At 48.0% G+C, this 21,527-nt stretch overlaps 3 protein-coding genes across 17 annotated transcripts in view; 1 reads left to right on the top strand and 2 right to left on the bottom strand.

The window, feature by feature from the left end:
* The window catches only part of LUZP1 (leucine zipper protein 1), a 34,691-nt gene extending 26,412 nt beyond the window's left edge, over positions 1-8,279 (bottom strand). Inside the window, exon 1 of one of the 2 annotated variants that reach the window (XM_085208922.1) lies at positions 8,142-8,279. The gene's annotated coding sequence lies outside the window, so the exon portion shown is untranslated. Of the gene's footprint in view, positions 1-2,522; positions 2,956-8,141 lie in introns of those variants that run through there. The other variant, XM_085208923.1, reaches the window with a different exon arrangement.
* On the top strand, positions 7,559-19,901 carry LOC109370948 (uncharacterized). Of its 14 annotated transcripts, none has more exons than XM_085208932.1 (6): positions 7,559-9,031; positions 9,139-9,320; positions 9,620-9,767; positions 11,552-11,650; positions 15,607-15,732; positions 16,501-19,901. In XM_085208932.1, the coding sequence occupies exon 1, from the start codon at positions 8,028-8,030 to the stop codon at positions 8,997-8,999; it is 972 nt and encodes a 323-aa protein (XP_085065058.1). In that variant the 5' UTR covers positions 7,559-8,027; the 3' UTR covers positions 9,000-9,031; positions 9,139-9,320; positions 9,620-9,767; positions 11,552-11,650; positions 15,607-15,732; positions 16,501-19,901. The 14 variants fall into 14 exon arrangements, with proteins under 14 accessions (XP_085065058.1, XP_085065052.1, XP_085065057.1 ...); XM_085208926.1 differs by having other exon boundaries at positions 9,457-9,767; XM_085208931.1 differs by lacking the exon at positions 9,620-9,767.
* HTR1D (5-hydroxytryptamine receptor 1D) lies at positions 14,000-16,503 on the bottom strand. Its single transcript, XM_019622781.3, has one exon. It carries the CDS (start codon positions 16,459-16,461, stop codon positions 15,325-15,327), a length of 1,137 nt encoding a protein of 378 aa, XP_019478326.1. The 5' UTR covers positions 16,462-16,503; the 3' UTR covers positions 14,000-15,324.
* Positions 19,902-21,527: the final 1,626 nt, after the last annotated feature.

Below are 21,527 nucleotides of genomic sequence, written 5' to 3'. Positions count from 1 at the left end.
CTTGCAGCTGTTGTGACTTAAACAAATCAACCTCAATATTAATATTCAGAGACTAATAAGATTAATAAGATGCTGCCTGCCCCATGCTGCAAACAGCCTAAAAGAATGTTTCAGAGAGATACACACTGAATGGATCAGCATTTTTGGAGGCATGCTGGTGTTTTTCCAAAGCAGTTGTTCTGCTGGGGGGAGCAATGGTACCCAACACAATCCTCACAGTTTTAGGAGAAAGCAGAATACCTGGCAGCTGTGCCACTGAGAACAGCCAATTCAGAATACATCCTGAGTGGAATCATGGATAGAATCATAGAATGGCTTGGGTTGGAAGGGACCCAAGGATCATCAAGTTCCAGCCCCTCTGCCACAGGCAGGGCCACCAACCTCGAGCTCTGGTACCAGAGCAGGTCGCCCAGGGCTCCATCCATCCAACCTGCCCTTGAACACCTCCAGGGATGGAACATCCACACCTCTCTGGGCAGCCTGTTCCAGCACTCCTTCTTTGCAGCAGGCTGAGAACAATGAGGGAAAAAGGCTGTATGAGGGAATAAGGCTGTATGTAGGTTAGAGGTCTGAGGACTGGACAGGGCATTCAGCAGCTGCTTTTGGGATTCTTCTTAACACAGGAGAGGGCTAGAGGGACATGTGGCCTCTGATCCCTCTGTACAGAAATGTACCTGGGTTATTCTGTTAGCTTGCAGAAAGTTCATCCCCTGCTGCTAGGGATTGCCACTAGGGAGTCAGAATTTCCCAGGTGAAAGATCCTCCCTGACATCCAACTGCAGCAAGCAGCCAGAAAGCTGTTCAGATGACAGAACCATGGGCTGGGATTTCCAGCAGGAAGGTGCTGAGTGATATTTCTCCTAAAGGACTGAATACAACTTCAAAGCTCACCCAGCTCCTGTAAACCTCACGTCCATAAGGCCAAAGCTAAAAGGGCTCAAGATGCCCATCAACTGAAAATTACCATAGGAAAACTTTGTTTCAAATTTGCAATTTCTTGCAAAAAAGAAAAAAAAAACCAGTCTAGATACATCCTATTGACAAGAAAGAGGCAACTCACAGGCAGCCTGCCTTGATGGTTTTGAAGCCCACTGGCATCTGATGGACCACAGACAAAAAAGGCTTAGGACAAAAGATGGACAAATTCTTTTACTCTCGAAGCACTCACGCTCCCGCAAGCATTACACAAGATGCTAATGAGGGAACAGGCAGGCTTAATGCCAAGCATTAATTTCTCTGAATCCAATCCTAAAAGACCCGAGCCAAGAGAGGACACGTGCTTTTCCTCACAAGAAGCAGAGAATGATGAACAAAACCTAATACCAGACGGGAGCAGAGGGTCTCCTTCCATCACTGCTGGGCACGGCTGCTAACCACGCTCACCCCCTGCTTTGCTCTTTCTGTGTTTTCTTTCCCTTTGCACTGCCTGGACTGAAGGACGGATATTCCACAGGAAGGAAGGACTGCCTTGGCTGCACCGAGATGGGACCACATGGCTTCCTGTCCCGAGCTGCTCCTTTCTACATAGGAGGAAAGAAGTGGAAAATCTACATTTTCTGCCTCATCCAGGTCACCAGTAAGGCAGTGAACTTCATCCCAAGCACCACATCACCTAGTCCAGCTCCTGCTCCAAAGAGGGCTTCTGTCCAAAGAGGTGAGCAGAGTTGATCCACCGGGTGGGGGGGGGCTGAGGAGGCAGTTCCTGCTGCAGAGAGCTGCAGGAAGGGGCTCACAGCCACCGCTGCTGCTGGAGGGATGGGGAGAATGCAGGACCTTCCGCACTTCCCAGTGCCACCCCCCTTCCTCCCAGCAGCAAGGCTTCCCAGGACTGCAGAACAACCACAGTAGACAACAGGAGGTGACTGTTTTTATGCCCCCAGCAATTGCTGTCTGACTGTGCCTGTGCCAACCTCACATCCACCTTTCACTCCTGGCTGCCAGGAGCTCACCTTTGCAGCCTGAGTTCTGCAGCACGGGGGGACCCAGCCCCCAACCCCCCTCCCCAGCAGGCTGCAGCATTGCTCTCGGTCACCTTCACTAACTCACAGCTTCAGAGCTTTCTCACATCACTGTGTTATTCTGTTCTGTTACTCTCCCCTGCACAGTGGATCTGTGGCAATTTGTTACAGAGAGCAAGAAGCTCTATTTCAAACTATTGCTATGCTTTGCACAGTGTAAAAAACCAATCTACATAAAGGCAACTTCAAGTGAATTTAACATCTTGTGTAGATTCTTCACCACATTCTATAACCAAATCTCAGAGAAACTTCAACACACAGACACATATTATATAGGATACTCTCATGTCAAGCCACTAAACACATGCAACAACAATAAAACAAAGCCAAACAGTGCATATACAGGATGTTACACAAACAGTGAAGTGAGAAGCTTCATTAAGATTTCTCCACTGCTCCCAGTTTGAATTCTCACCCCAATGCAGCACTAATAGCCACTTATCAGCACACAGGAATCACTGTTCCTCAATAACAACAGACATATTTCCAAATGATTCACACTACCTGAGGAATTAATGCTTTTTCGATCCGTTCCAGATCCCAGGTCAGGATTCTCCTTTCTATTCCGGTAAATTCCACCACGATATCACGTGTAGCAACAAGTTCTCGAAGCGGTTTCGTCAGATTTTTTCCTTTAAGGTAACCCTCTGCACTCCCACGTGAGGCACAGGCATCTATCTCAAAGGCACTGCTGAAAGCACTGCAGTGAGATCAGATGATGGCACAAGCGTGGAGTTCCTGCAGCCTCCTTCCAGCTCTGGAAACACAGCCCGCGATTCTCAAAGTCACCCAGCAGGGCAGCCCCAAGCCAGCGCTGTAGCCTAAAGCCCAGACAACACATAGAAAAGCATTCTAAGGAAAAGAAACGTTGAGAACGGAGGTGAAAACAAAGCCTGACAGCTGCTGCTGCAGCACGGGAGGTTGCAGCACTGCAGCAAGAGCCGCCGTTCCCAGCTGTGCGGTGCTGCATGCAGAGCTGACGCCAGCAAGCATCACATCAGGAACCCTCCCTGCACCACCTTCAGCTGCTTCACCTTTCTGCAGGCATATTGCGTGCTGTCAGAGGGAACGTGGCAAGTAAAACATTCAAGGTAAAGACAATCATAGAATCATAGAATGGCCTGGGTTGCAAAGGAGCACAATGATCATCTCACTCCAACCCCCTGCTGTGTGCAGGGTCACCAACCAGCAGCCCAGGCTGCCCAGAGCCACATCCAGCCTGGCCTTGAATGCCTCCAGGGATGGGGAATCCACAGCCTCCTTGGGCAACCTGTTCCAGTGCATCACCACCCTCCGTGTGAAAAACCTCCTCTTAATATCCTAACCCCCCCCCCCAACTCAGTTTAAAACCATTCCCCCTTGTCCTATCACTATCCACAAATGGGTTTCTGCTGAAGAGTTCCTTGAGCCTGTGCTCATTTTAACCGGTCAGATAGAAAGGCTCATTTTCAGCTTAGGACAGAGCTACTACCTGAGAGGTCAGCTGAAACAACTGCAGATTAAAACACATATTTGGAAACCACTGATGCAGGCCTGACTGTATCACACAGTGACAGTATGACCACTCTGTAGCCACTCCTCCTGTTTCTCCTGCCGTGCCACCCGCATGGCAAAGGCAGTGCGCCCACCTTGCTCACCCTGCACCCTTCCAGCAGCCATGAGATGAGCTGACCTGCTCCGTGCTGCCTGCATGCCCAGAGCTGGAAGTGCTGCTGTGACACAGGTCAGCCCTCTTGCATCACCTCCTCCAGCAGCAGACTCCTTCCTCTCCTATCGTGCAGGCTGACACATGAGCCCCAGGCTTCAGGGTCTATAATATTAACCAGCAAAGCTCTTACCAGGGCTAAGAAAGCCTCAGTGCTCACGTCCTCCTCCCTCCACTCTGCTTTTGGCAGCGTGCGCTGGAAGATGCATCTGGTCTCAGCCCTTAAGGTGTCTGCAGGTGGCTGAATGAGGGCCGTCCTACTTCTGAACTGGTGACCACAAATCCAGTCAAGAAATGTGGGTTTTCATTCACCACCACATTCACCATCTGCCCCTCACAGAACCAGAAAGTCACAAATTAAAACTGCAAACCTCAAAAGCATCTAAGTTAGTGATTTAATCTGAAACTAGGTAAGGTTTGAATACTGCAGCCTGGGCTGTATGGGAGATCAAACTATGACTTCCTCCACCACTTAAAAATCAATTAGTTGCACGCATTCAGAACGGTGCTGACATCAGCAAACTGTACAGCAAGATGATCAGAGCCTGCACTGTCCCCTCTGTGGTGGGAGGGAGTAAAGCAGAAGGGCAGCCTGCAGCTCACACAGCATCACATATGCGAGCAGCTGCCCCCTCACCTGGAGTACCAGTGGATTTTGCTGACCCAAACTCAGGACAGCAGATCAGACCCTGATTTAAATGGCACTGAGAAGATATCTGAGGTTCGCAGAACCAAAGGAAGCTCAGGCACACCGGGGCAGGACTGTTGGGACCAAAGTGAACACAGTTCTGTACTCACGTGCTCTAAACACGAGGCCTATTTCAGCCAAGAGTGGGCAGCACAGTGTGCAAGCAGCAGCTCCACCAGCACAGCACAGCCAAAGGGAAGACGGGGTGGTGGTACAGGTGCAAACACAGGCACACAGTTGGCAATGCTATATGCCATCAGGGAACATTCTCTTTGCACAACTGATCTCACAGACTTTGGATCAGATCCTCATGCTGAAGTTTCAGCCAGTTTGCACCATTCTTATCTTGCTCCATGCTGCCCTTCCCTGCCCAGAGCATTCCTGCAGGCAGGATGGGACCAGACAGAGTTACAGAGATGGAGGGGACAGGTTCATTTCTGCACTCCCAATGCAGGGCTGCACACTGTGTCACCGGGGCAGAGCTGCAGAGGGCTGCCAGGGGAGAAAGGAAAGGCAGAGCCATCTTCTCCAGCCACAGTAGCACCGAGCCAGCACTTCCCAAAACCACAACTGGAGAGAACAGAATGACACCAGGGTCTCCTCCAAGCTGACAAGCAGAAACAGCTCCCAACTCCCCTCTGTCACAAGGAAACAAACACAGCAGCTGACATCTCCTTATGTTTTATAGCTGTGCAGTTTGGCGTTCCTGCTCCTAAACAGGAGAATGTTGCATTTCCTTCCCAGTGCTCGTGGTGTGGATCCCAACGCCAGCACAGCTCATCCAGTTCTCAATGCTGCACACAGAGGACACTCCTAGCAAACTGCTACGGACCACATTAAAACCCATTCACGTTTTCCAAACGCCCTCCATCTTTTCAACCCTTGATTCCAACGGTGCACGCACCCTTCTGGATTGTGTTTCTGTAAGAATCCCAAACATTTGGAAACGGGAATGTTAAACTTGCTGCAAAACCCCCGTGAGCAAGCACCTACATAGCACCAGCCCTGTTTTACCAAGGAGGAAATAGAAACTGCTCGTGCACAGTGTGTGTGTGTGCAGTGCCCAGGCAGGGCTGTTCGTTGCACCTGTGTATCGCACTCCACCCTGCTGAGGGTTAAAGAACAGAGGGCTGAACTGCACCTACAATCCCTTATCTGCTGAGATTAGGGTCCTGCAGGGCAGCATCACCACCAAAACCCGCAGAGGCACAGGGAGAGCCAGGCCCAAACGGCCACATTTTGGTGGCTAAAATGCAATGCCATAAATTGTGCTCAGCCATCTCGGAACACGCTCTGATGGTCAGGCTGCTGAGACAACAGAAATCCCACCAACCCCCCAGGAACGGCAGTGCTCAGCTCCTCGCAGCGGGCTGTTCGTGGTGATGTCTCTTGGATTCTGGGGGAGAGGCACAGAGCTGTCAGGAGAGGGCTGAGGGGGGGGTGATGGAAAGGCTGTGCCCCTGAGGGTGGTGGGCATGGAACTGGGGAGTGGGCATGGAACTCAGGGAGTGCTGGGACACCACCCTCAGCCATAGGGTTTGGGTGGTGCTGTGGGGGCTCAGTGACCCCCACGGGTCCCTTCCAAGTGAGAATCCCCTGTGGCTCTACGACTTGCGCCGAACCTGTGAGCACAAAACATGGCGCTGCTATGACTCATCATCATCACGTCGATCTCCCAAAGCAAATGGCCTCCTAGACAAGATGATTTGTTTCATTTCAGCTTAACTGACACCCAAACCGTCCCATGCTGTGATGTGGCTCAGCTACACCACAACATATTGGTTTCTTCACTGCCCACCGCCCCCAGTGGGACAGAGACGGGCACAACCAGAGTGCACAGCAGTGGGGTAACATCACACCATCACCTACGTGGAAGAACAAACCAACTCAGCCTTGGTTGCAAGACTGTTGGATTACTACCATTATTTTAATATTCCCATCTCCGGTCAGAACCAGATTTGAAGGCACCCATTTTAGACCAAGATCCGTTTTTTGCTGACGTGCACCAACGCGTGTTAAAGGAATAAATCCGGTCACCTCTCCTTAAAGCACAGAGAAGACAGACAGCCTGCAGTGCTGCGACCTGCACCGGCTCCCTGGAAAGCACAAACCAGCCCAGCTGCCCCAAAATGAAGTGAGGAAGTCTTAATGTTTACAGGGTGATGGGAAAGCTGAGGCTGAACAGCCACTCAGAGCCAAGCATGGTTACAGAGGACCTTCTTCCACATCCCCTCACCCTCATTTAGCCCCACAGGAGCTCTCCCAGCTCAGAGTTGGGTTCTGCTGTATGAGTACACCCAGCTGGTCCCAGCACCCGAGCCATCCTCACACAGCAGCTCTGACACAAGAGGGGATCTGTGCTTCTGCAAACCGACCCATGGGTTTCACCAACTGCCCAACACACGGAACGCTGGCTTTGGGCTCACACGCACACAGAAGTGCAGAGGAATACCATCCCTGTTCAATATCCCATGGGTAGAAATGCGTGTCTGCCAACAGACTGCAGGCAGAGCGAGGAACTGCACTCCTTCCAAGTCCCGAATGCCTGAGACAACTCCAGGACTGTGAAAACATTTCTCCTTTTACCTTATTTCCCCTTTTCCCAGCAATGCAGGGGTGGGATGCTGCCCAGACCCTCCTGGGTGCTCCAGAAGCAAAAAAAAAAAACCAAACAACCACACCGTGCTGCCATTATGAGTATCATTTCCAGTGATTTCAGCTAGAACGTTCACAGTGCTCACACACCCATTAACATCTGAGCCAACTGCGCCTCGTCAGGACATGCCGAGGAGTCCGGACGGTCACCTGAATGCGGGGCAAAGCAGTTTCAAGGCTTCACACGGAGCGTTAGGAAACGAAACGCAATAAAAGCGCGGACACCGCCCGACAGAGCAGCACTGCGGCACGGCCACGTGCGGGGCTTTCTGACGACAAGAGAGCAGATCCTACAGTGCTAAAGCAAGTCGAGGAAGGGGCAGAGCTGCTTAACAAAGGCAGAGGGCAGCGGGAAAGCTCCCACGGAGCAAAAAAAAAAAATAAAAAAAAATGAAGGAGAACGTTATTAAACGACACAATAAAGGCGGGCGGGTTGGGAAAGCGGTGGTAAAAAAAAATGCAGAAACACCAACAATTGACGGGAAAGGAAGTATACGGAGCTGCCGGAAATAAAGAGAGGCAAATAAATAAATAAATGGAAGCCGACGGGTCGCTTCGCAGGAACCCCGCGTGCCTCGCAGCGTGCAGGAACCTCCGAACGGCTCAGGAGCGCTGCGGGCACCGAGGAGCTCAGAGCAGCGCCGACACCGCCGCGTCCCGACCGGGAGGGGCAGCGCCGGGCCGGCAGCGGAGGGCAGAGCGGAGAGCGGCGGGGCGGCCTCGGGAGGAACGCGGCGGCCGCTTCGTCTCCGCCGTCGCGAAGCGGCCGTTGGGGGAAGTCGGAGGATCCCTCGGAGCCGACGGAGCGCGGCCCGAAGGCGCTTCCTAGCCGCCCGGCCGGGTCCCGGCGCGGCGGAGCGGCTCGGCCCGTCCGCCCGGCCTCGCCCCTCGGGATCCCCCCGCCGCCACGCCGCGGTTCCCGGCCCCGCGAGGCGCCGTGCTGGCAGCGCGGACAAAGCGGATGCCTCGAATTCCTCCCCACCCCGCGGCGCGGGGCTCCGCCGGGCCGGGACCGCGGCACCCGTGCGGCGCCCGTCCGCCCTCCGTGCCCCCCCCCTCCTCCACCGCCTCCTACCTGCGCCGGGCCGGGCTTCCGCTGGCGGCCGCCGGGACGGGCCGGGCCGGAGCAGCCGCGGCGCGGAGTTGGGCGGCCGCAGCCCGCGGGGCCGTGCTGGAGCGGCGGGTCCGGGCGCTGACAATGAGAGGCGGCCCCGGCGCCGCTACGTCACCGCGAGGGGAGCGGGGCCCGGCGGGGCGGGGGGCGGGAGCGGCGCCGCCGCCGGGCGGGGCGGGGGTCGGGGGCCCGGCGGTCCCGGACCGTCGCGGAGTTTCGCCTCCGCCGGGCGACCCGCTCCGGGCGGCGCGGCTTTCGCGGGCTCAGCCGTCGTTGGGAGAAGCGAGAAAGGAGTTTCGGCCATTTTGGGGAAAGAGGGAGCGGGGCGGCCGGAGGGAACTGCGTGCCGGGATAGCGAAACGGGACGGAGCGGCGGGCGACGGGCACCGGGAGGGGAACGGGGGAGGCGGGGAGCGGCTCGGGGCCGGGGCTCTGCGGGAGGAGGGAGCGGTGGGAGCGGCGGCCCTCGGCCCGTCCGGAGGTGCGGAGCTCCTCGGCCGTCCCGCCGCCGCCCGTCCCGAGGCTGGCGCAGCTCCCGCCGTTTGCAATGCGCCGAGGAGGGAACGTAGGTCGCATGGCACCGGAGTGTGGAGGAAAGTTCATCCCGAAGGGCAGCTGTACGACGTGCCGCCTCTGGTTTGGGACGTGGCGCTGAGCGGAGTGGTCGGTGATGCAGCTGTGGTTGCCTCTGGTATCGTAGAATGGCTGAAGATGGAAGAGACCCTCAAAGGTCCAACTCCCAGCATTGAGCGCAGACACCCACAGCTCCATCAGCGCTCAGAGCCCCTCCAGCCTCACCTTGGGTGTCCGCCCCTATGAGCAGCCCATTCCAGCGCCTCATCACCCTTATTGTAAAGAACTTCCTTATATCCAATGCAGATCTCCCCTCTTTCAGTTTGAAACCATTCCCCCCCCCCGTCCTATCGCCCTGCTAATGAGTCTGTTCCCTTTCTTACAGCTCTTTCAGACACTGACAGACCCGTAGGTCTCCCGGCAGCCTTCCCTTCTCCAGCTCTCAGCCTGGCCTCGCACAGAGGTGTTCCATCCCCGGGACATTTTTGTGGCCTTTCTCTGGACACTCTCCAACAGCTCCACGTCTCTCCCGTCCTGAGGACTCCCCATCTGGGCGCAGTGCTGCAGGTGAGGTCTCAGCACACAGCAGAGGGGCAGATCCACCGCTTTGGATGCAGCCAGGGTACGGTTGGCTGTCTGGGCTGTGAGGGCACAGAGCTGGCTTACGTCCAGCTGCCATCCATCAGTGCCTCCTTTTGGGCAGGGCTGCGCTCCGTCCTTACATCCCCCAGCTCGTACCGATAGTGATAGGGTTGCTGTGACCCAGGTGCAGACGAGGCTGATTTCAGCTGTAAGGGGAATACTGGAACAAGCTGACTTGAGGGAAATAAAGGAGAACTTTATTTCTGAGTGTTTCTCTGAACCAGCATCCAAGTGGTGACTCCAGCGCGAGGAAGAGATAGGAAAACCAAGGAATGACCAGCGTTGGACATCTGCTGTGGGTGGTGTGGAAGTGTTGTGGCTGCAGCTGATGGTACCAGGGCTATAGCAACAGAGCTGCAACTGCTGGAGAAGGTATTTTGAAGAACAAAGTTGTGTTATGTATGTTAGAGAAGCAGAAAGATATGCCTTAAGAAAGGAAATATGATGCATGACCTAAGGGAAATGAAGAGAAATAAGGAAAAGCTAGCTGCCATTATGAGCTGTTTTGTGTTGTTCATGGGGACTTAGTACAGTCAATGGAAGCATCGAGCAAAGGGACAGAAAGGACAAGTGGAAGTGAGGATGTAAGAAAGTGGTGGAGGCAAACCCAGCTCTGGGCTGGACTCAGGGGTTGTCAACAAGGGCAACCTGCCAAAAATTAGCAGGAGAGACAGGAACAATGTGAGGGTAGTACAACTCTGAAGAGTAAAGGGGACAGAAGTGAAGCAAACTACACAGGTTGGGACAGGAAGAGGGGCAGAGGCACAGGGGAGGAGGGGATATGCCAGGGATTGCTTGTAGGTCTCTTTCTTACCCAGAAAGACTGCAGGACAGCCTTGTCTTCTTACGGTGCCAAGGGTGCAGAATATAAATCACGTGGGCAGATGTGATCAGAGATGAAATAGGGGGAGGGGAGATCATAAACACCCATAAAATTATGAATAATATGAGGAAGCAACAGGAACTGTCAGTATGTCTGACAGTAGGGGACCGTATGGGTGCAGCAGGCTGGAACAAACAGAAGTAGCTCGTGCTGGTTTTGCACAGCTCGATCACATGAGAAGTGCCTGGCCACGGGATGCCACAGGCACCAGAGGCATAAGTATGGAAAGGGATTACAGAAGCTTACAGAAAACAGATTTCTCAGCGGCTATTAAAAATGTTTCTGAGTTGTCTTCCAGTCCACAAAGTCCACAAAGTGACTTTTCTGCTCTTGCTCTGTATCTACGGTCAGTTTAAATGAGGTGCCTGAGTCAATCTAACAGCTTGCTGGTGGTACATGCAGTTCTGCTCCTGTCCTCCTGCAGCTATTTGTGAGTCTGTGCTGCTTCTGTTGCACCACTTCTGGCATTCAATCTGTTCATTAAACCAGCGGAAAATTAAAGCAGAGCGAATACTGTTCTGCCAGTTTAGTCAGTTGAATCAGCCCATGGGTTTATGAGCCAGTGGCATCCATCAAATCAACATTGCTTGGCTTTGTTGAGCCTCATAATGTTCACCTGGGCCCATTGCTCGGCCTGCCTGTGTCCCTCTGGCTGGTTTCCCTTCCTTCTAATCTATCAACTGCACCACTCAGCTCAGTGCCATCAGCAAAGTGCTGAGGGTGCACTCAATCCATCATTGATGTCATTGGTAAAGATGCTGAAGAGCACCGGTGCTGAGATGGAGCCCTGAGAGACACCACTCCTCACCGATCTCCATCCTCACATGGAGCCACTGAGCACCTCTCTCTGGGTGCAATCTTGTTTTTCTATGCAAAAAAGAATTTCTTATAATGGCAGCTGAGATTCTTATGTTATTACCTGATTGCAGGGATTTGGGCTTTACTCATGATAATATCTTGATATTTATTGCACTGGCTTCTAAAAGCTAATGCCATTGGAGGAATGCTTTCTATCATTTCTGAAAGGAGGTGGTGACTGGGGAGATTTCCTGGTAATTGATAAAGGACAAATGTCTCCAGCTGACAGAATATCCTGCACTGAGATCTAATTGCAGGGTGCTGCAGGGAACATGCATGCTTTGACTTTCATTTAACAAATTCTTCTGTTTTGAATAAATCCTTCTTAGTCATAGAAATAACTATCTGCTGGGACAACCGCAATACATTCTTCTATTAGAAGTTAAAATGTGTTTTACTTTACCCATGTGCTCAGTATTACAAGAGTTGCAGCTGAGAGGCTCCTAGAAAGCTCTTGTGTCTTCTGTGAGATGAGTTCATGTGCTCGACTGCGATCCAGACCCTGAAGGACACGGTAAATATGGACATTGATCTCTGACATGACAGCCTCCTCCTTTCAGCTGTAGGGTGTTCTTTATCTTACGTTTATGATGCATGTCAGCATTGTCTTCTGCCAGTTCCATGGTACTGTTTGTTTTCAAATATGAATTCCTGAAGCACTCTATCAATATTTACTGGCATTAAGAATGGTGTGATATTGCACGGTGTGCCTTTTTGAATTAGTCTATAGAATAGGCAAAAAATAGCCTATTGCAGCTTTTTGTATTAGCTTATAATTAGCCTATGATAGGCTGGAGCAATGGGCTGAATGTGTATGAGGATCACCAAGGCTAAGTGTCAGGTCCTGCACTTGGGTCACGCCAAGCCCACACCGTGCTGCAGGATGGTGGAAGAGTGGCTGGAAATTGCCCAACAGAAAAGGACTTAGGGGAGACCTCATCGCTCCCTGAAAGGAGGTTGTGGTGAGGGGGGTTGTGTGCTCCTGGGTTACAGTGATGAGAAGCGATGGCCTTAAGTTGTGCCAGGGGAGGTTTCTGTTAGCTGTCAGGAGGAATTTCTTCATGAAAAAGAAGAATTGGAAGAGCCCAGGGGAGTAGTTGAACCACTGTCCCTGGAGGTATTTAAAAGATGTGCAGACGTGGGACATGGCTTAGTGGTAGACTAGGCAGTGCCAGGTTAATGATTGGACTCGATGATCTTTGAGGTTTTGTCCAACATAAACGATTCTATGATTCTGTAATAGAATCAAAGAAAGGGTTCAGTTCACTTCCTGTCCAATTTAACAGTGTCTTATGAAAGCTTGAAGAACAGTAATGGATCATCTTTCTGTGCTATGATATTTTGCCATTCTGTTCAACATCAGAAGTCTTAGATTAAGAGTAGACTTGACAGAAGAAGTACAAAAGCATAATTGATCCAGATGAGGCCATGGGAGCAGACCAATTGATCCAGATGAGGCCATGGGAGCAGACCAGCTCAGAGGACCCATCAGGACCGTTATCTATGGTTTTATGATTCATGGAAGTCCTCACATTGGGCAGATGAACCAGCAGGAGAAATGCTGTGGAGACACCTTGGGAATTTGCCTTGGCTTTGGGTACTGCTGCCAACTCAGCTCTGTGCAGGAAATGCCAACCCACTACATCAACGACCAAAATATACTCTTCTGGGAAGTTTGCTTTTAAACAATGTCACTCCCCAGATATTGAAGGACAAAGTTCACCATTTCAGCTGTTGAAGTAATTCAACAGTTTTTATATTGGGCATAAAACCATCTGCTACTTATTAGGTAACAGATTTGATCCGGAGTCTTTTGCTTTCCAGCTGTGCTCTGAGTACTGGACTGAATTGCCCAGGTCTGCTTCTCTTTTCCTCCTTCCCCACTTGATTTCTATATGTATGAAGACAAAATGTTCTAGCTAGGAACTATCACAGGGCTGGGGAAAATTGAGCAGCTCATCATTGTCCTGCAGTTATAAGAAGGGTGGTGGATAGGGGGTTTCCAGCTGTCCTTCTGAATGTTGGAAAGAAACAAGGGACTCTTTGGAAAGGACACCTTGACAGAGGGCTGGCTCAGAACATTGGTATGGAAGCAGAGAAAATACCTCTCAATACAGAGGGATTAGATGAACAGGAAGCTTCTTGCAGGATTCCTTAGGACATGAGTTTCCAAATATCCCATTTTTCCATTTGCTCACTGGTCTTTAATCCATTTAAACTCTCATCTCCAGGACTGTTAGCAATAATGAAGGAATCTCAACCCACTGACCACTTAGAACCAACTATAAATGTAAGGCAGGGTAGTAATATTTGTTAGAGCTCCTACATAGCAGACATAGACTATGACATCCCCTCCTCATCACTGTATGCAGTTTCTTCCTTATACTTCACATCCACCCCAACAACTTTAATATCAAAGAAAGTTTTTCTTGATATTTCACTTAATTCTTTCCAAATTCCCTGATTTCTTGTCTTACCTCTATGAGTATGGAGAACAGATTATTTACTACTTCTGGCCAGTTGTCTTTTCCCTATCTGAAGTCTTCAGTTTTCACTCACATCTTTCATCCCCAAAGGCTCACAGTATCCACACATCACTTGAAATCTCTCAATTCTCACAAAGGCTGAAAAAAAAACCAGTTTTTTCCTGGCTCAGTCTTAAGCACATATTGCTTCCAAAGGGAGTCTGAGTGCCCAGGAATTATACACAGCAACGTTCAGCTGTCTTTGCTGAATTTACCTTGATTTTCTATGGCTATGATATAAAATTACCAGAACCAAGGACTGGTTCTTCTGGCTCCATTCTGAGGTCCCAATCATTCCACACTGACACTGAACATATTTTGTTTCATTTTGGGCATACAAAAAAAAAAAAAAAAAAAAAAAAAAGCACAAAACCAACCCAAAACAACACAAATATAAGAGCAAGGTACTTTTCAGTAATGTTCATGCTATTTATTTTGTAGTATTTCTGCACTGGCTATTGCACACATGATCAAATGTGTAAAAATGATTTCCAACAGTATGGCTTCTTTCTGCAGTTTACCAAAAGTGCAACTTCAAATTCACATTTGTGAAGTGCCCACAGAACTCACATGCTTGCTACATCTTCCTGCCCTGCTGCCTGCACTCAGGCTGCCTCCTGTTTTCTGCCAAAGCTGCTAGTTTGATCAATTTCAGATGGACAGCAATGTGCCACAGGAAGTACAGGTGGCTAGATCCCATTCTCCAGAAACCTTGTCAGCCTACATGAAATGCTGGTAATACGCAGAAGTACTTAAGTCCTCCAAATATGCATAAGCTTTCCTCCCATCAGGTTACAAAGACATGGCAGGCTTGGTAGCATGTGCCATCTTATTCTAAATGTCGCTCTGATAGTAATGCCTCCTATTTCTTTCTGCAGAAACTAGAACAGATGCAAAGAGTACAGTAGCACTGCTTGTAAGAGCAAATTCTCAGCTACAGAACGCTATTTTTCAATATATCCATCACTATTAGCTGTGTATTTTCACCAGCAATGAACAAGAGCTGCATGCTGTGCTCTAAAAATCTGCATGGCTGTCCAGAATGCAACTCAACTGTTTCATCACTGTCACCACTGCTGAAATGCACCACTCACTGCCTCACTGTGCTCACATCCACTGCTGGGTCTCCAGAAACGTTCCAAAGTGTTGACGAATGTCAATGGGTGCCATTTTTTCCTGCATGGAGGAATTCAATGACACACCTTTGCTATATATGCACTTCTGTTTCAAACACCATTTGTCAGACTGCTGACATATGTCATGCAGCAACAATACATAATGGGGTATCGGTGGGAAGGTTCAGCTTCTACTGCCATCCCACCAACACCCACCTCTGGTGTTGTGGGCCAACACTACAAACCAGGAGGCATTACTTTCAGAGCAGCCCTGCACAAACTCAGCTTTCTGTTCTGTCTTTCACCTGTTGCAAACTTTACTTCATCTGTTGATATTACGCATACAAATGATCACTGCAGAGACCACAGACAAGTTATCTTATGGTATACAGAGTCCCAGACAGAGAGAACCAAACTTGCGAGACGTTCCCTGTTCCATGCACAGCACAGGGATGGAGATCACCACTCTGCACCCAGGAATCAAAGCACAGAAAATCTCGGGGGAGGCTGCAAGATTGTGCAAAGCTCAGTAATGCAACAGATGAGGATCAAGACGAGCACTTTTTGAAATGTATTAGTTTTTGGAAAGCCTGTTTAAATTCTTCATTAAAAGCTGTATAAATGACGGGATTGATTAATGAATTTAAGTAACCTAACCACGTAAAAAAGTCCAACAGGATGGGATGAAACCAACATGCGTCCTGGCAGATAGGCAGGACGAGGGACATGACAAAGAACGGCAGCCAGCAGAAAATGAAAGCTCCTAGAATAATTCCTAAAGTTTTGGTGGCTTTCCGTTCTCTTGCAGCAGAAATTCTTTTCCTTTCCAGAATACTATCTGCAAGTTTTATTTGAACGTGATTGATAAATATTGGGGATCCACCAGAATGGGAATGCCCTTCGTGAAGGCTTGCGTTAATGGAGCAGAGGGAAGACCCAGCAGAGCCAGTTATCAGGTGTGCAGTAGTGAATCGTTTCCCATACAGTGAGGGTGGCTTCAGGATCCTGGATCGAGCTGCTACATAAATTCTACCGTATAATATTAGGAGGAGCACAGTCGGAATGTAGAAAGCTCCACAAGTGGAATAAATGGTGTAGGAAATCTGATCTGTGTTCACATTACACTTTGCGATTTCTTCATGAGCTTTCACTTGCCTCCAGAAAAACGGTGGCACAGAAATACTAATGGAGATCATCCAAACCACAGCGATCATGAGCATTGCTCGGCCAGCAGTCCGGCGTTTGGCATATTCCAAAGCATCTGTGATAGCCCAGTATCTGTCCAGCGCAATCACACAGAGGTGTAGGATTGAGGCTGTGCAGCACGTGATGTCTGATGATAACCAGATATCACACAGCACTTGGCCAAAGGCCCACGTGTGGGTGACAGTGTAAGCGATACTGATGGGCATCACAAGGACAGACACTAAAAGATCTGTTACTGCCAAGGAGCCAATGAGGTAATTTGCAGGTGTGTGGAGCTTTCTAGTAAAAAAAATCGTAATAACAACAAAAATGTTTGCAAGGATCGTTGCCAAAGTTATGACAGACAGGAGGACCGACAGGGATATCTTCAGTCCTAATAATGTCCTTTCATCCAAAGCCAGCGGTGGTTCAGTAAAATTTAATGACTTATTTGCTGAGCTCTGGAGAGAGAGCTCTGTCGTAAGGTTATACTGAGTCATCTTCTGTACTGATTTCAGTTTTCAATGTAATCTTTCCAGGATGATGAAGAAAGACGCTCACCTTTTTGCTGAATTACAACTTCTCATACTAGAACCCAACACTGAAGAAAAACCAACTTGTTGAAAACAGCAGCTGCATAAATCATTACTGGAAAGTGAGGGACTGAAATAGAAACATCTGGGCACGTAACCTATCCTGAAAAGTATTTTCACTTCCGCTCTAATATCTGAATGTCACACTTCTGGTATTTATAAAGATCTCTACTAGTAGAGTACCCAAGAGATAATACAATACTGCCTGGATTCCTGATGTAAGCCTGATTTCTGCCAGATTTGTAGATCAGGACCTGCTTCCAAACAGTGCAGAGCTCTGTTCTTGTTTATTCCTCCAGATCATTCTGGCTTTCTCTTCAACAACCACCCAGTCTTCAAATGCTGTATTGGGAACCAGTTCTCAATGCGTCAGTGCTGAAGCTCACAGGATGTTCCATGTACTGAGATGCTCCTGGTCATGCACACGGTGAATGACTGCAATGACTGGTGGTGCTTCCCTCGAAAGAGGAAGAGTAGGGCTGGCTAAGGGGATCTGCAAAAAGAAAGTGAATGCTTTAGCCCACAGTGGTAATAGAGGATTTGTGGAAGTTGAACTGTGATAGTATACAAACAACAGACTTGCTATACATTTCTTTAGATTTACTTTATGTAACCGAAATCTTTACAAACCTGAAGAGAACATCCTAGGGCAGATTTCCTTGAGATCTTTTGGTCAGACCCACCCACGAGTACCAGAACATCACTTACTTATGGCAGCCCATCCTTTTTTGACAAAGATCCCAAACGTAGGTCATGAACAGTTCTAAAGCACATCCCCAGGACTAACAACAGAGACACTGAACTTCACAAACATAACTCCCAGGCCAGCTTCCTCCCAACCACGGAGCTGAAATGCCTCTAACAGCAATAACTTGCACAGCTTTACAGGCTTTGACAAAGAACTGGGACTCATGTGGTGAGGAATCTGCAGAGCAAGAGCATCCATCCTACATGAAACACCAATGTGTCAAACAGCTTCTCTCAAGCTCCTAACACTGTGCACAGTGGTTTCTGGTTTTCTGTGATTGTTTTTTTTGTTGTTGTTTTGTTTTTTGTAAACATCCACCTTCTGTGATTGTAATAACAACAAAAATGTTTGCAAGGATCGTTGCCAAAGTTATGACAGACAGGAGGACCGACAGGGATATCTTCAGTCCTAATAATGTCCTTTCATCCAAAGCCAGCGGTGGTTCAGTAAAATTTAATGACTTATTTGCTGAGCTCTGGAGAGAGAGCTCTGTCAAAAGGTTATACTGAGTCATCTTCTGTACTGATTTCAGTTTTCAATGTAATCTTTCCAGGATGATGAAGAAAGACGCTCACCTTTTTGCTGAATTACAACTTCTCTTTTGGTCAGACCACCCACAAGTACCAGAACATCTCTAACTTACTTATGGCAGCCCATGCTTTCTTGACAGAGATCCCAAATGTAGGTCATGAACAGTTTTTTCAATAAGGGACCAAGAAGAGTCACATATTTCATAGTAAGCTATGACTCTCTTCAGCCAACCGTTCTTCTTAATGTCCATTTTTTGTGACAGAGCAAAGGTTTAATGCATGGGTGTCCAACCTGTTGGCTTGCCTGGGCTGCATATAGGTAGGCTGCTCTAAAAGTAATGCCTCCTATTTATTTCAGTGAAAAATACAACAGCAACACTGAGCTCAGTAAGTCTGTTTGATAAACCAAATTCTCATCTACAGAACACTATTTTTCATTACAGGGGTGACCCTCTGTTGTTGTCACCACTGCTGAAACTCATCACCCACCCCTCACTCTGCTCACATCCTCTGTTTGGTCTCCATAAACGTCCACAGGCATCAATGAACGTCAGTGCGTGCAACTTTTTCTGTATGTAGGAATTCAACAACACACCTTTGTTCCATGTGCACTTCCATGTCAGACACCATTCTGTCAGTGTCCCTTCTGCTGCCATCTGTCACACAGCAACAAAACATAACAGGATATTGGTGGGAAGGTTCAACCTCTACTGCTGTACCACCAACATCCAACTCTGACATCTCAGACCATAAAACAGGAGGCATTACTTTCAGAGCAGCCCTCATAAAATAGATAATATAGTTAATGTATATAATTAACAAAACTTATTTTAACTGTTATTATTAAAACATTAGAAAGAAAGAGAGCAACAGCACCATAAGACTAGTGGGATGTGTGACCTCGTAGCTGTAAAACCAGTGCGTCAGTGCCTGGTTTGATGGCAATGGCTGCAGCTATCAGCTCTCGTGGTGTTGTCAGAGAATTTTTTTAAGGAAATTTTACTCCTCCCGTGTTTCATCTTTAAAAACAGTTGTTCACAAATGTCATTGCCTTTTGGCAGTATGTACAAGAACGAGGTATGATTGTGAAGTGATGGATAATTTTCTGAACACAAGAATGGACATGGCAAACAAAGTCCAAGAAATCCGGTGATCTGACTCCAACTGCAGCCAATACATTCAGCTCAACCCTGTGGCCCTTTTCTGACACTGTCCAAATTCTGATATGTCCTTTCTGAGACACAGGGACCTGAACCACAAAGTGTTGAAGATGTGGGTACAGCACAGATGAACATACAGCAGAACAGTCTTTCCTGTTCTCAATTTCTTTCCTAGCAATTCCCGAGAGTTGTTTTTTTTCCCCATCATCACGAACCACCAATCTGACACTTCCACTAAACAGTCCCAATTAATAAAATTGCAAAGGCACGAGTGATAACACCAGCACTTTTTTTCCTGTATGCTCACTTTTTGCACCTCTCTGTACTGAACTCCTTCTCCCACGCTTTACCTAACTGCAACTCTGCATAGTCAGTCCTTTCTTTTAATACTTGAAAAAGCTTTATCTCACCTCAGTCCTCACACTTTCCAGAGCACTGGTAGTCTGAGCTTTCCTTATTTACCTTCTTTAAGAATCTCTGGCCAAGAACCTTACCCAAAGTGTCTTGAGAAATCCAAGTAATTGTATCAATTGAACATCAACCAATCCACAACTTCATTCAATGGTTTTGTGAGGCAAACTTACCTTTACAAAAGCCATTTTCACTGTTCCCCAGAAGACAGAATTTACTGTACGTACAGTAATTGCACCATTTATGACATTTTCTGCAAAGCAGCCAAGTACAGACTTCAAGTTTATGAATACGCAGTTACCCATCAGGTCTCTTTGGAAACTACATCACAACAGCTGTCTTACAGTTTTAAGTATTTTAAATAGAGGCTCAACACCCTTCTTGATCCCGTTGTACCTCGGATCCTGAGTTGCATTGAGCTCTTTGGCTTACAGCTACCTGATTGTGAAGATTTGTTATTCATTTTGGCCAGAAATAAAGGTTCCATTTGAAAACTTACCCCGGATTCTCTTCATCGGACAGGGATGCTAAATGTCAATCTAGTTCCTCTGTGATAATTTTCCTTCATATTCTTGATTTCTTTTTCATTTCCTTATTACCATCCCTTTGATTCTCTGACTCAATAGCTCATTTCAGAGCTGTTGCTTTTAGAGCCTAAGAAATCTCTTTACCTGAACACCAGGCTGATCACACATCCCATACAGGAGAAAACCTAAATCAGAAATATGAGACAGAATGATTAGCAATATTTATTTTTGTTCCCTACTTAGAACTTTATCTTGGGTATTCACTGTGCTGACATGAAAACATATTCCCTATGTGATAAATTATCACCAGGGACTACAGACTTCTGCAAAACAATCAGTCAAAATATTTTTTCCCTAAGAAGCAGTGAAGTGCCACAGCAGGGTATAATGTGCAGAACTGGAAAATATTTTTGTAATATTCTAAATAAATAAACACTCACTGTGTAGTACCTAAACAGAAGCGTGATCCAGTTCAGTCAGTCACGAGCTCCTGGGCTCCACAGACAAAACTGACAGGCAGAGCCTTGGGGTACAAGCATGGTCAATCAAACAGGATGGCCATAAAACTCTGGTAAAACTCACAGCCCTGCTATTGCAAAGATGTATGCATTTGTTTAATAATATAACCTCATATGCTACAACTGAATGTTAAATTCACTGCACAGCTGAGAACATGCACGCATGTATCTTTAGGAATCAGGGATTCTAAATCTAGTTTTAGAAGCTCTTTTGAATGTAATTCCCTGTGATGCCTATTTTAGAGGCTTTGTGCTTAGTTTGTGTGAGCTGACAGTCAATACTGCTGATATAAAAAAAATGGTGATGGCATTACCATTAAAATTAACATATTGGTATGTAAAGAACATAAGTTATTATCAAGGTAAAATGAATGTCTTTCAATGATTTAAGTTACCTTTTATTCAACTAAGGGAAAATCCTGAATAGAGACAAATGAATTTCCTGTTGAAAAACAGAGAAAGAAAAAATTAGTTTTCTTAAACTACACACGTTGGATAAAAAGAAATCTAGAGCAATCACTAAATTAAACAATACAGTCAATGTCAAGGTCAAACAGGTAGCTACTTATTAAGGAAAAAAAGAACACAAATGCATTTACAAGAGCTGCACATCCTGGAATACTGTGAGCCCATGTGGCACATTCAGCTGAGAGCAACCTTCCAGTGGGACGTGTTGCTTACATAGGGCTTAAATGACCTCTGGAGCAGGAGAAGAGAAGCAGTGGGTAGAAACAGGAGTTGTTACTGTCTCTAGACAACATTCTTGTCTTCACTACGTGCAGTTTTACAGTCTGGGTAGCACATGAAGTTATGTTTGCAATGCTGAGTGCAGCATCCTCTGCTTTGGTCTCTACCAGGCAGGACTCAGTGTGTTTCCATTCACCACTCTCAAGATGGAAACCCTCTTGGATGAGGGTTCTTTGGTCACCCTCACGTGTCACTGGTGCCCTTGGCCATGGGATGTGAGTATTTTTTCAGTTCCAGGTGCCTGAAGGGAAGGTGGTATCACAACATACCATGGCAGTAGGTAGATCAGAGCTGCCCTCTGCAACTGCCTCTCTCCTTTACCAGGGCCATGA

The sequence above is a fragment of the Meleagris gallopavo genome, chromosome 25 (genome assembly GCF_905368555.1).
Source record: "Meleagris gallopavo chromosome 25, MGAL_WU_HG_1.1, whole genome shotgun sequence".
Classification (NCBI taxonomy): domain Eukaryota; kingdom Metazoa; phylum Chordata; class Aves; order Galliformes; family Phasianidae; genus Meleagris; species Meleagris gallopavo.
The sequence above is the reverse complement of the archived record's forward strand: the minus strand, read 5'-3'. Positions and strand labels throughout refer to the sequence as shown.